General features: G+C 31.2%; 1 protein-coding gene across 1 annotated transcript in view; it reads right to left on the reverse strand.

The window, feature by feature from the left end:
- Positions 1-5,709: 5,709 nt before the first annotated feature.
- The window catches only part of LOC148302770 (uncharacterized), a 49,251-nt gene continuing 40,914 nt past the window's right edge, over positions 5,710-14,046 (reverse strand). The window contains exons 11-16 of the mRNA XM_088271037.1: positions 13,554-13,674; positions 11,406-11,619; positions 10,391-10,625; positions 7,534-7,769; positions 6,724-6,897; positions 5,710-6,610 (exon numbers count right to left, since the gene is read on the reverse strand). Coding sequence (XP_088127163.1) covers positions 5,965-6,610; positions 6,724-6,897; positions 7,534-7,769; positions 10,391-10,625; positions 11,406-11,619; positions 13,554-13,674 — 1,626 coding nt within the window. The 3' untranslated portion in view covers positions 5,710-5,964. The remainder of the gene's footprint in view (positions 6,611-6,723; positions 6,898-7,533; positions 7,770-10,390; positions 10,626-11,405; positions 11,620-13,553; positions 13,675-14,046) is intronic.

Raw genomic sequence — 14,046 nt, forward strand, 5'->3', positions numbered from 1 at the left:
TATATATATATATATATATATATATATATATATATAAATATATATATATATATAATATATATATATAATATATATATATATATATATATATATATATATATATATATATATATATATATATAAATATTTATATAAAAATATATATGTAAATATATATATGAATCATTTCTTTTATATATATATATATATATATATATATATATATATATATATATATATATATATATATATATATATATATATATATATATATATATATATATATATATATATATATATATATATATATATATATATATATATATATATATATATATATATATATATATATATATATATATATATATATATATATATATATACATATATATACATTTATAAATATATATAAATATATATATATATATATATATATATATATATATATATATATATATATATATATATATATATATATATATATATGTATGTATATATATATATATATATATATATATATATATATATATATATATATATATATATATATAAATATATATATATAATATATATATATATATATATATATATATATATATATATATATATATATATATATATATATATATATATATATATATATATATATATATATATATATATATATATATGTATATATATATATATATATATATATATATATATATATATAAATATTTATATAAAAATATATATGTAAATATATATATGAATCATTTCTTCATTTTTATCACACAGTCAAAAATATTTTAAAAATAAGTTTAATTTTATTTTCACATTAAAAGTCATTGCATTTCGTTAATGTTCGACAAACTGTTTCACAGAGCTTTCTAAATAAACTTAAAATATTCTACGCAACGTTTCCTGGTAAAAAAGGTTTTAGAGTAGTTTTGAAATTATGACGGCTGTGGAGTGCATGGAAAAGGATTTCGTTTATAACTAAGGTTTTAATGTTGGTATTATTTATGTTCATATAAATATTCATAAACTAAATTTATACATACATATGAATAAAATGTTATTTATTTATTTTTAGATAAAGAAGTCATATTTCACCATAATCTCCTTTGCTTTCATCACCTACTATGTTTTTCATTCTTATATCTAATAATCTAAATTATATGTAATGCTCTAAGGAGATGTTTCAACGTACTGCCCTTAGGACCAATTTTATGCAAATTGGGTCAAAGATAAAAAATTCAAAACTTAGTGTTTATGTTTCAAATATATCCTTATTAAAACATGATATTTTCATATTTTTTTAGAATGATACTTATTATTTTTATTAATACCGTTATTTTTTAAACCTTCAAAAAATACTAGAAAATTACAAAAAAACTAAAATAGATTTTTTCACCTATTATAAATACCTTAAACATAAATATAAATATTAATAAATTGCTGTCGTCTATTTTTTTTAATCATTGGAATTTCCAAATAAAGCTTCGGTAAAATGTGAGCGTGTACAATAAACCAAACCTTGATGAGTGAAATCCACAATCCTCTCATCAGATTACACGCCAAGAACTTTTGTATGAAATGCACAACACGTGACAAGCTTAAACCCTTGTACAAGCCTGCTCAGGCTCTATGGAACGGGCATGTCCAACTAGGAAAGTAGGAAATGTTCTGCTATTAAAACGGATAAGAACCGAATGAGCGTTCACAGGTTTGACGATGTGTGAATGACATTTAAAACAACACTGGTGGGAAAATGAAAGAAGCTGTGGAAATTTCTAAACCGTGGGAATATTGGAATGGGTAGTGGGTAGTGTCCATCGCATGAATTTTTCAGAGTGGAAATTTAAAAAAAAGGGTTTTGTGCCGTAAGGGTTTTACTGTATATTTACGTATACATGAGTTCTTCGACATACGTCTAAATAATGCTGTATGTACCTTCAAATATATGGTACATACCACATGACCATCGAAGTATTTTTTTTAAATCCTCAAAACAAAAAAGTTGTAGGGCAAACAAGAGAGTTGAAAAAAGTTCGTAAAATAATACAAAATTGTTAAATTAAAGCACTGACGTTGAAGTTTTAACGAAAATTTGATCTGATATTGAAAATAAAAAAAGAAATTTATTTTTCTAAGAATTTATTCCTTTTAATTTCAACAATGATTTGTCGTAATGTTTATGCTATAAGTTAAAACGTGTTTTTTTTTATTTTTGGGGCAATTTTTTTATTCACATTCAACATTTTGAGTCTGTCAAAATAACTGTTAAAATATCCAGGTTTTCTCCAATAATAGTTTGCTCAATCCAACATAGATGGCCCTTGTAAACTCACATATACTGTATCATAAGATCAATCATAGATCTAGGAGTTCTAAAACTATGAGTAGTGTGGTTGAAAAGTGTTGTCCATCATGTCTAGAATGGTGAATGCGATCATTTAACCACCCGATGACAGTTCGTCAGCCCTGAAAAAATACCCAGCCATCCATATTCTTCTTCATCTTTATTAATGTAAAAAATAATTAAAATATTTAAAAATATTAAATATTCTTAAATTAATTAATTATTATATCTATACGGCTGTCCAAATTTAAAACACAGTAAGGGACATTTTTTTGTAGTCTATTTACTCTACTTAGTCCAAAAATGCAAAAAAAAACCTACTACAAAAAAATGTCCCTTACTGTGTTTTAAATTTGGACAGCCGTATACTTATCTTATACTTATTTAAATGGATAAATAAACATATCAATAATACTTAAATATTAAAAAAAAAACAGAATTAAGGAAATAATATTTAGATTTGTAAAGACGGCCCTCGATTTTATCCAAACAAGTGGTACCTACCATTATTAATTTTAAACTTACCAACTCAACATTCGGTCCAGGAACTAGGATCATTTGTCAGATTTTCCGGTGCGCCACGCTCCGCCAGACAGGATATGGACAAAACGTGGACATAAAACACCTCCACCCCCCTGGCCAGCCTTGGCACCCCGGCGGAAGGGAAGCTCTTAAGCCTAAATAATTGATCCTAGGGGTGGCGCTATGAATTACTCCCCACGAGGTACAGCCAACATCCCCGACTCGCATTCTGTACCATGATTTATCCACGGTTTTCCGAACAACCTGGATACAAGGGATTTTGGAAATCCAAATGGATTTTTCATCCTCCAACAAACTTACTTTATGTGCAAATATAACTGATATTTTAATTACAAACTGAGTTTTTGTAAATATGTAACTTAAATTTATCATAGACATCAAATTAAATCTATTAAAAAAATACTCACACTCAAAATGTTGTAAATAAATTATCTGGTCAAATTATAAGCTTAATAATAAAAATGAAAATCGTATTTTCTGGCGTTTCTCATGTGTGTGATTATAATCCAGGATTCGGGTCTCACATACTAATATAAGAGTTTCTGCTTAATAAAAAAGCTTCTTTACATCTCACCAATAGATGTCTCTAGTGAAGTTCTAGTGATTCAAGAACAAGGTTTCTAAATTGGTTCATATATATAGAACTTCCAAGAATTTGAGTAGTGTGGTTGTCAATAGTGGGTAGAATTGGTGAATGTTACACGTGTGTAAAGTGATTACTTAAACCAGCCTATGACGGTCGTCAGCCCCGTAAATGCCCAGACTTTTCTTCTTCATCTTTGATGAGATGTCAAAAAATAATATAGAAAAATACTAAATGAAAAAATCTTCATTCACCCTTGTTATAGCATAATGCTCGATCTTCTTTATCGTCTAACCCTTATCCGCATCAAATGGTGAATAAGGCACTGTATCATATAACCGCAGTGATATCTTATTTTTTGGAAAGATAAATATTTTTGTTTTTATTATCTACACAAATATTTCAATTTCATACTATTTCTATGAGCCTAAGTAAGTGTAAGTGGCTTATTATTAGCAATAGGTATCAAATTGTGGTAGAGCGGGTTCGAACCGAGAAACTCTGACTTGAGAGTCCGCTTCGAGTCCGTAGGTCCAGGGTAAAATTAAATAAAGAGTTGAGTGAAAAAAATACTCTTATTTGTTTGACCCCCCCCCTGGGAATCGAACCTGGGACCTGCGGCACGGCAGGTAAACACACTAATCATTACACCACGGAGGTGACAAAAAATATATTCTTCATGCACCCTTAACTTAACATAATATTTCATAGAGTTTTAATTAAAATAATGAACACTCTCTTTATCATTCATCGTTCACTTTATGCGATACCATTTTAAAGTGGTAATACAGAAAGTGAACGATGAATGGTAACGAGAGTGTTTTGTTACCATACCACAAAGTTAACAATCCTCTAAATATACAAACTAAAATAATGAATCGTTATATTGATCGTCGATCGTTGAATTATGAGTAAAAATTGTTTAATATCAAGATGATTTTAATTCACAATTCAACGCTTATTTTTTTTAATAAAATCTATTTCAAATCAAAACAATATAAATGTTACTGACACAATACGAGGGGCGAGTGTGAGAGCCAAGAACAAAATAAAGCCGTAGCGTCGACATTGATGCTCTTCTTTTGTTCTGATGAGCTTTTCGCTTCTCGTAACGTTACCGAGGGCTTGAAAGAAAGCTTTTTTTATATTGTAGCAAAAGAAAAAAAATTCTCGTTATTTTATGTTTATTTATGGTATAAAATACATACATTTCAAATGTAATTCAAATAAAACTTAGCTTCAGATTTAAGTAATTTAATGTTTTAGACAGAAGGAATATTTTGTGTTAAGGAAATGAAATGAAAAAATTAATTTAACAAAAATGTTTTATTAATGACTTCAGCTACATTTTTTTCATTTTAATATGGTAGATGATAATTTAATATAAATGTGCAATTGGCAGTAAAATGTACGTGCTTAAGAACACAAGTTTTGGCAAAAACTTCACACCCATTTATTTCCAATAAATAAATGTTTCATCTTCACATGACTATTTTTTCATATTAATTCCATATATTTTTGACTACATCCGTTATTAGTAACCTCTCTTATTTATTTCTTATTTTTGTGTCCTTATTCTAAGGAATTCTATGTTATATTTTAAGTATAAGTCTTTGTGTTTTTCTTTTTAAAAAACGCAGTAAAAGAGGGTCAGTAGTAAGTTAAAAAATAATTTTATATAATACATATGTTAAGGATGTACTCAATCATGTTCGAGTATGTTCTTATCGGAAAGTGAATAGAACAATTATACTTCTCTTTATTTTACCCTGAGTATTGAAAATAAACATAGATCCAAAACAAATTATCTAATTGTTATTAATTAATTTTGAAATTGTATTATTTCCCTTAATTCGGTATTATTTAAGTAATTATAGATTGTGTTTATCGAATGTAAATTTTCCGGAAAAGTTGAATGATGTTTTAATCACTTTTGAGCTTTTATCAATTAAACTAGTGCATTTTAATATATATATTTCTTCTAAGTGTGTTTCATATTATATTTTAATATCTACATAAGTAGAAATTGAGTTTATTTATCAATTCAATTATTTATTAACGATTTATATGTTTTTATAGAGTCAATTTTTTATGTTGTCTTTTAATAATCACTTCACAAATATGTTTTTACAGAATTTCGATAAAACGTCATATTTTATTTGATACACGTTTATAGTCACTGAATTATATTATAACAGTCTCATTTTGAACAGATCGGGGAGTACGTATCTTTCATCACAGCTAACACGACATTTCGCATTGATTGACTTGGGAGGGAAATAAATTCGACATGGGGTACGTATAATACACGATTTCAATCATTGTTCGTTAGCTTGTGATGAAAAATACAATGGCAAATCATACACTTGCGTATAATCGAGTAACTTAAATATTTTGTAATGATTGTACATAACAAAATGCTTAAGGTTTAAACGATCGCGCTTTGACAGATTCGCCAGTTTTATACAGTGGTTTCTCTATCCACGTGTATGTACTCCACAGATCTGTCCTTATGTCAGGAGCTCACCGTGTTGGTGTTGCTGCCTGGATCTAATAACAGTTCTTCAGTTAATCGTCTTCCGTCAGCAGTCGCCAGTAGCTTCTTCTTGCCTAGCCTCCTGTCTCTGGTTCGTCTGAACCTCGCGATCAGAGCGAATATTGTGAACAGGATACAAGCGGCCAGCACTGCCGCCGTACACCCCAAAGCGGTGTACACGCCTCCCGGAAACTGTTTGAAGAACCTCCTACCGACCCCACAATGCATCTCGTTTTCATCGTAGCCCGATGGACAGTTGACTCTTCCGTCACACCACAACGAAGAACTGATGCACGCGTTAAGCTCAGGACACTTGTAGGTGCAGTCTGCGTTAAAAGCGCTCAATGTATCATTGCTGTACTCTGGTTTCTCAATTGGTTCGATCGAATCAGCTTGAAGCTGCTGCAGGAGGCTAGAGCGGGATTTGGATATCTCGAGCCACGAGAAAGCAGCTAATCCCGGTTCTCTGGCTATAAACTCCAGGAGAAATGTTGGCGGTTTGGGTGGAGTCAAGTATACTGAGGGTACGCTCGTTTGTCCGGTGTTCGAGAACCAATCTTCAGAGAACACCTGGACTGCGAATTGGCGCGTGTTGGGTTCTGATGGACAGATAACTTTGATGAGCCTTGGAAAGAAAGAAAAGCTACATAAATATTTTTGGACGTGGCATTTAATATTATTTATTTCTGACTAACTGAAGTTGATGAGTTTGTAATTGGTGAAAAATATAAAACTTACTTTGGTGGTCTTCCAGTATAGATCATGAGACGATTTTTAGTAGAGCATCTTGCAGGATCATCTTGCGAAGGCGTTAAGGGAAGTAGAGCACCCCATGTGAGTAGAAATAAGCTGCGATTATCTCTGGCTTCTACTACCCACGGCATGCCACTGCAAGCACTTTCAGCTCGACTTCTACAGAGAAAAAAACATATTAAATTATTAACTCTTGTCTTTATAAAATTAATTTACTTTGTTTTCACCACTTCTTTTATAAATACAATTTAACTTACCGGTTTCGACAATACTTTGTCATCATTAGGGTTTATTTTAAATCAAAAACATAAAATACTCTTACCAAAAATTTCCACACACTCCATATAAATCCTAAATGTAATTTTTATTATTCATTGCATAGCAACCTCAAATAACCACTAATGGAATCACCCAACAAAACAGTATGAAGCTGCGCACGCATACGTAAAGTGGAGAACACACAAAAAACACAAAAACCTACTGTGCAGAAATTTCAGGAACAGAAATGGGAAAAATATCAAAAATAGGACTGTTACTCAATTTTAATTGATTATTTATAATATTTAAATCTTGTTTAATGGCTTTTTTAATTTCCAAAATGATAATTTATAAGGTATTGTTGAAACCGGTAGGTTAAATTGTATAAATAAAAAAGTACTCAAAACAAAGTTAATTCATTTTATAAAGATATTATAAAATGTGCCACAAAGTATCTGCGGAAAACATTCAAGAAATATTAACTCTCGGATTACAAAATATAAATTAGCTGATTTTAGAAGTCATTCTATTTATTACCTTGCCGGGTGAGCAATTTCTTCCTCTCCTCCAGATCCTCTCAATCTCTGCTTTCGTCCGCAGTCTGAGGTAGAGATTAGCTCAAAACTGGCATGGAAGTAGATATCCGTATAGTCGTCAGTAATGTTGAAGGACGATACGCTAAACATTAACTCCAGAGCACGAGAAGAGGACTGGATGATGAGAGGTTTTGGATCTGACGATGTTGTGTTGTCACACAAGCAAGCACGGGGAACCTGCCAAGGAAAAAAGTCTAGAAATTATATGTATGTCAATGCATATTTATTACGGTAAAAAAATTATTTGTAATCAAAACAAAACAAATTAATATTTTTATGTAATTTACTGCAGTTTTTTCTAAGGGGTTCATTTAATAATTCCAATAATAATCATAAATTATGGTCAAACTGAATACTGCTGGAACAAGTGTACGTTTTTATCAATGAACTCCTATAGTGCGGTCATAAAGCATTTTAATAAGTATGACAAAAATGTTTAAGTAACTTCAAGTAAAATCATTAAAAAAATGTTCAAGTAAAATCATTAGTATGGCATGTATCACTCAATTTTGGGTGCTTTGCCAATAAAAAAGAGTACATTTCTACATACACTACTCATAGTTTTCGTAAAACAATGTTGCTTCATAAGCAACATTTTTTTCTTAAAGTAAGTAGTTTTTCCCTTCGTTTTTTATATGGCTTGTTCTGAACAAAATCAAATTAATTCATCTTTTGTAGTTCGATACACCCAACAGAATTATACCCAACAGAATATACCCCAGTTCGATATACCCAAGTTGTGATTCAAAAGGATAATGCTTAAGTTTTTTTTGTACTTAATTTAATATATTTAAGTTTTGAAGTGACGTTCTTGGTGGAACTGCATTTTATATAAGATAGACACCAGTCTGGTGATTTCGGTAACGACGAAATCCAATCACTGGTCAAATAAAATAAATGTGAAAAAATATCTAGTTATTATTTTAATATACATAATGGTGATAATATATTAATAAAATATTTGTTAAGGGACTTTTGAGTTTATAAATAAACATGACCTGTTTCGTAAACAACTGATATTCTCAAAACTAGTAATGCAATTAACTATCTTAAATTACTCTTATGTAAGTGTTTTATTTTCATATTCAAATAATCATGTTTTTTCACAATGTTAATGCCAAATTATTTTAAAAATGTGAGTTTCGCCCAAAACTTGTAACGTTTCTTGGTTTATTTTACATAAAATCAAGCAATCTATATTTTCTGGTACATTAAATGAATAAATGTTATTTAACATTTTTTTAATGAAAAATTTTTTTTAAAAAAAATCATTTCACTGATAACATATTTTCAAAAAAAGTACGTAGAAAATTTTAAAATATTGGCGTTAATTTTTCAAAAATCTTTCCTAAAATTATATGCAAAGTGATAAATACTAGCCGTGATTATTAAAAGTCGACTGACATTACTTTGTGTATCATTTAATGATAGTTCAATAAAATGTATCTAAAAATAAGTAAACTTAGTGGGGAGTTAAGTCCGAACCTCGTAAAAGCCATAAATAATTTAATCATGACCTTTGAGTTGGTAATTCCATGTTGTAGACTTTAAAATTTAATAAAATAATATAATCCATAGGAATAAATTCAGCACGTGTAATAGGGAAAAAAACGAGGTAGTTTCGTGATTTATATTTTTTTATAACTGATGAAATATGTTTTTTTTGTATACCATATTTATGGTAAAAAGGAAAATTCAATTTATTGTGCTAACTGTGAAATATTACTATAATAATTCATTTTTGTTTCTCCTATGAAACACGATAAGGTTACATACTTAACATTTTAAATATAATATAACAAGTAACCTTGCCTACAAAATCAACTGTAATACCTGTCGCATATTATTTGATAACACTAAGTTATGTAACGAACATATAACGCCTACTACCCCAAATTTATGTTGTCATTTGATTGATGTTAATCTTGATCAGATAAACGAAAATAATTCTGTAATGAAATCGTGTTTTAAACAAGCGCGTCAAATAAGCACACGAGGTATTGATGATAATCAAATAATGTAAACACATTACGGTTGGTAAATATTAAATAATTAACGAGGATAAAACGTCAAAGCGACGCGACGTAGTGAAATCCATTATTTGTATAATAACTACGTATTTATGTATTTTTATTAATATGTCAATTCTCATCATTTTATTAAACAAGCGTTCATTTATTTTTATTTAAAATATAAACATAAAATTACACAAAATAATTCTGTGTATGGAATACAAATAATCTATATTGTATGAAGATAATTGCAAAAGATATTTTTAATGAGATTTTTATGGTAAAATTTGAAAAATTAAAATAATATTTCGGAAAAATGTGAAAGTCAAAAGTGCCGCCAATTGTAATGAAAAGTACTTATCTTACAAAAAAAAATATTCTTCTAACCCTTATCCACAGTAAATGGTGCATAGGGCACTGCATCGTATTGACGCAGTGTTATCTTGATCGTTACTTACATGAAGGCAAGGTTATCACTCCTGCGCTCCGGGGACCAGTCCAGGGTAATATTAAATAAATATTGTAGTGTAAAATCGTGAATATTTATTAACACCCCCCCCTGGGGATCGAATTCGGGACCTTCAATATGATAGTTAAACACGCTAACCATTACACCACGGAGGCAGACTTATGTATGTAATATGTTTAAATAAATTAATAATGAGACACAATGTGTCAAATTCTAACAAGTGACCATAAAAGCTCATTTTATTCCTTCGATTTTTGTTAAATCCGCTAGTGAAATGCATATTGATATTGGTTCACATATGATATTGGTTGACTCACCCTCACGTCCTTCCAGGGCGCGTCCCACACGCGCAGGCTGGCGTGCCGGGCGCGCGCGTGTGGCGCGCAGCGCGGCCGGCCCGTGTGCGGGTCGGGCTCCGTGGCGCAGGCGCCCCCCGCCGCGCCCAGCGACACGTTGCGCACGGTGAGCACGACGCGCTCGCCAGGCCCGGCCTCTATGCGGTACACGCACGTCAGGTTTGTAGCGCCGCCGCGCCCGTACATGAACACGTTCCTGGGGAAGACGAGGATGCTCGTTTCATACGAATATATCGTCGATATGAGACGAGAGATAAATGACACTCTCCGTAACTTACTACTATGTGACTACCTTATGTAATCGGGTAATATGCAATAATCCATATTCGCAAAATGAAGTTATTCAAGTTTTTTATTTATTTATAACATTCATTATTTTTCCTATACACAAAAACCCTTAATCAGATCCCCATACCACACCGGAACCACACCTGAACCACACCTGAACCACACCCGAACCACACCTGACCCACACCCTAACGACACCCGCAGTACACCCGCATCACACCCGCATCACACCGCACCACAACCGTACCACACTCACACAACATCCACGCTTCACACCTATTCCACACCCACACGACACCCTGTCATAATACCTACGTCACACCCAAGCCACACCATATCACACCCACACATCACTGTTACACCACTTTCAAGATACACTCTCACCACACCTGCGCCCTATCGACACCACACCCACATAAATTGTTTCTGTAAAAGCAATAACAATAAATAAATACGAAAACGTAGACAACGTAGAAATTATTTTGCCAATAATTTTCAAGTAGGGTGTGTTAGGCTGTTGTTCAAGGGGAAAATTTGAAGAAAATTAATTAGATCAATCAAATCCACTTTATTTCAAATTCGCCTGTTCCCTTAAATAATACACCTAATTATATCTTACCGACTCAAAAATTAGCTCTCAAAGGGTTCTGCATGGAGAAAATTAATATTTTCAATTAGCCCCGCTCACCTGGGCGAGCTAAAGTCCGCTTCCTTGATCTTCCTGAAGATCCTAGCGCACCCCGCGCCGCCCGCCGCCTCCGCCGCCTCCTGCAGCACGCCGCCTGCGGCCGCCCAAGGGTCGCCGCCCAGCCGCGTGTCCACGAACTCGTACCGCAGGCGGAACGTGGCCGGGTGCAGGGCGGTCCCCTCAGCGGTGTGATGATGGAGGACCATCTTGGAGCCTGGGCAAATTAAATAAACCCTTAATAGGAGGGGATCTCACCAGTTCTGAAGCGCTTATTAATATAAATTAACGAAGATGTTGAGAATTTGTTACAGGCGGCGTGGAAAGTGAATTTATCAAAACATGTATTTAATGAGTTGACATGACACAATACTTTATTTCTGAATCTTGGTATGAAAAAGAAAAATTTAACTGAAATATTTTATTTGAAATTAATGTTTTACTTAGTAAATACCACTATTTTTTTTAAATCTACTTTGACACATATTTATTAAGTAAAACATTATTTAAAAATGGATAGATTTTACAACAATGTAACTGCCGAATCAATTAATGAATTATTTTTTTTGAATACTTCTTTGCCTTTGAAAATATATATTTAAAGATAATTTTTATTTATTGTAACTGCAGACAGTTGGTAGAATTCCATTTTGAATTGTTGGGTAATCCATTAAAAATTAAACACGGTCATTGGATTGAATTCTACTTTTATTAACATATCGAAGTCATACAGGAGAAAGTGACCAAGTGCATTGTTTTAATAAAACGTGATCATTGACTATTTGATATCTTACTAGCTTAATATTGCCCTGAAAAAATCCCAAAGGAATTTAAACTTGGAAGTATAATATGTTGACTTGGTAAAAATGACTAACTGCATTGATGTTTATTTTCTTGCCAAGCAAAAGTGACTTAAATGATCCTCCTGAACATTTTACGTTTTGGTAGTTAGTCACTTTCTTCTGTACGACTACGATATATATGATAATGTGACGCGTTTCGTCTTATAAGACAGTGTTTGATATATCTTAATAAGACGAAACGCGTTACATATTATCACATAAATATTAATACAAATATAATTCAATCCAATAACTGTGTTTAACTTTGGATATATTACCCAACAATTAGATCATTTTTATATTAGTATTGTAGCATAGCGTATCATTGATTTTTAGTCTATCATTTGTTCTATTTAATAAATAATAATTACAATTTCAACTAAAAATAAAGTTTTAAAGCGAACTGCCTTTGACGCCTTCAATCCATTTAATGTCACTTTTTGATGTGCTTTATGGGCAGGTAGATTTTTTTTCGAAGATAATAAAGAGCGCTATAGAACCATTATTTCTTTGTATCTCAGTTGAATGGTATTGATGTGACAGAGCTGTGGTTTCAACAAGATGGTGCAACATGCCACACGGAGGGTGCCACCATTAATTTATTGCGGGAAATTTGAATTTGTATATCTCTAAGAAAGACACCTATATATAGTGTGTAATCACCTTTCTGCCCCTAATAAAATATACATTTTACTTAAAGTTTTTGAATTTTTTGTACTCTGTGTAATTCTAACTCAATGTAACTCAAAACAAATGTTGATTTGTAAGTAAGAGTTTTTTTTATTTATTTTTTTTAAACATAAATTGTTTATATTTATTTCAATCATAATTTTCAAACATATTTTTAAAAAATGCACAGCAAATTTTTTTTTGCAGACAAGACACCAAGCCACCTTGTGTATCTTGTCGGTGGAGTTCTTTTGAATACATTTTTATTGTTTTTAACCATTTTAACCTAATATACACACAAAAAATCGAGGAAAATTAAGAATATACACATTTTACAATTTTCATAAAATCTCTTGATTATTCACCCATTCCCTTATTTTACCTTTGTTCCATATTTAATTTTGACCTCTAACATCCGTCGGCAACAAATTAAAAATGTTCAGAACGATATACTGCAGTATTCGACTCCCATATTTATTGTTAATTCTTGGGAATTAACAATAAATATGGGGGCTTATTCTATGAGTGAATATTTAATAATTAAAGGTGTTATTCAGTTTTTATCAAATTATTTATTTTCCCTGTGCAGAATGGGTTAAACTTTAAACGGGATATAAATTATTCAAAGTTTGTAATTTACCTGTGCTTATATAGCTCTCTTCTGTAGTACAAGGACGGGTGATCCGTGTCAGGTTACTAAGGGAAGTATGGTCACAGAGTTTAGGGCCATCGTCATCACAGTGATCAGCGAGTATCCTTACCTAAGGGTCCAACAAAGGAAACATGGTAAATAAATTTTGCTTTTGTGGTGAAACATCCTTTGAAATTAGACTACCAGCATAAATATCTTAAAAGTAATTTGATCTTGATTTTTTTAATGTCGTTAATATATTTTTTTAATAGTTACAATCGAAAACGTAAAGCACTCTAATTGCAAGCATTAATATCTTAAGTTTTACTTGGTATATGCCACTATTGCTTAAAATCTATTGTGACACGCGTTTCAATGCATTCATTTACAAACACTGAATGTGAAATCTTAATTTTAGAGTTGTGTCCTTGGGACGTTGAAGGATGAAGAGGGATAAGGAGCTGTTTCTTATTTTTGAACAAAGACAATTGGGGGGGAGGCT

The sequence above is a fragment of the Brachycentrus maculatus genome, unplaced genomic scaffold (assembly GCF_059751285.1).
Source record: "Brachycentrus maculatus isolate JH-2025_06_01 unplaced genomic scaffold, ASM5975128v1 h1tg000415l, whole genome shotgun sequence".
Taxonomy (NCBI): Eukaryota; Metazoa; Arthropoda; class Insecta; order Trichoptera; family Brachycentridae; genus Brachycentrus; species Brachycentrus maculatus.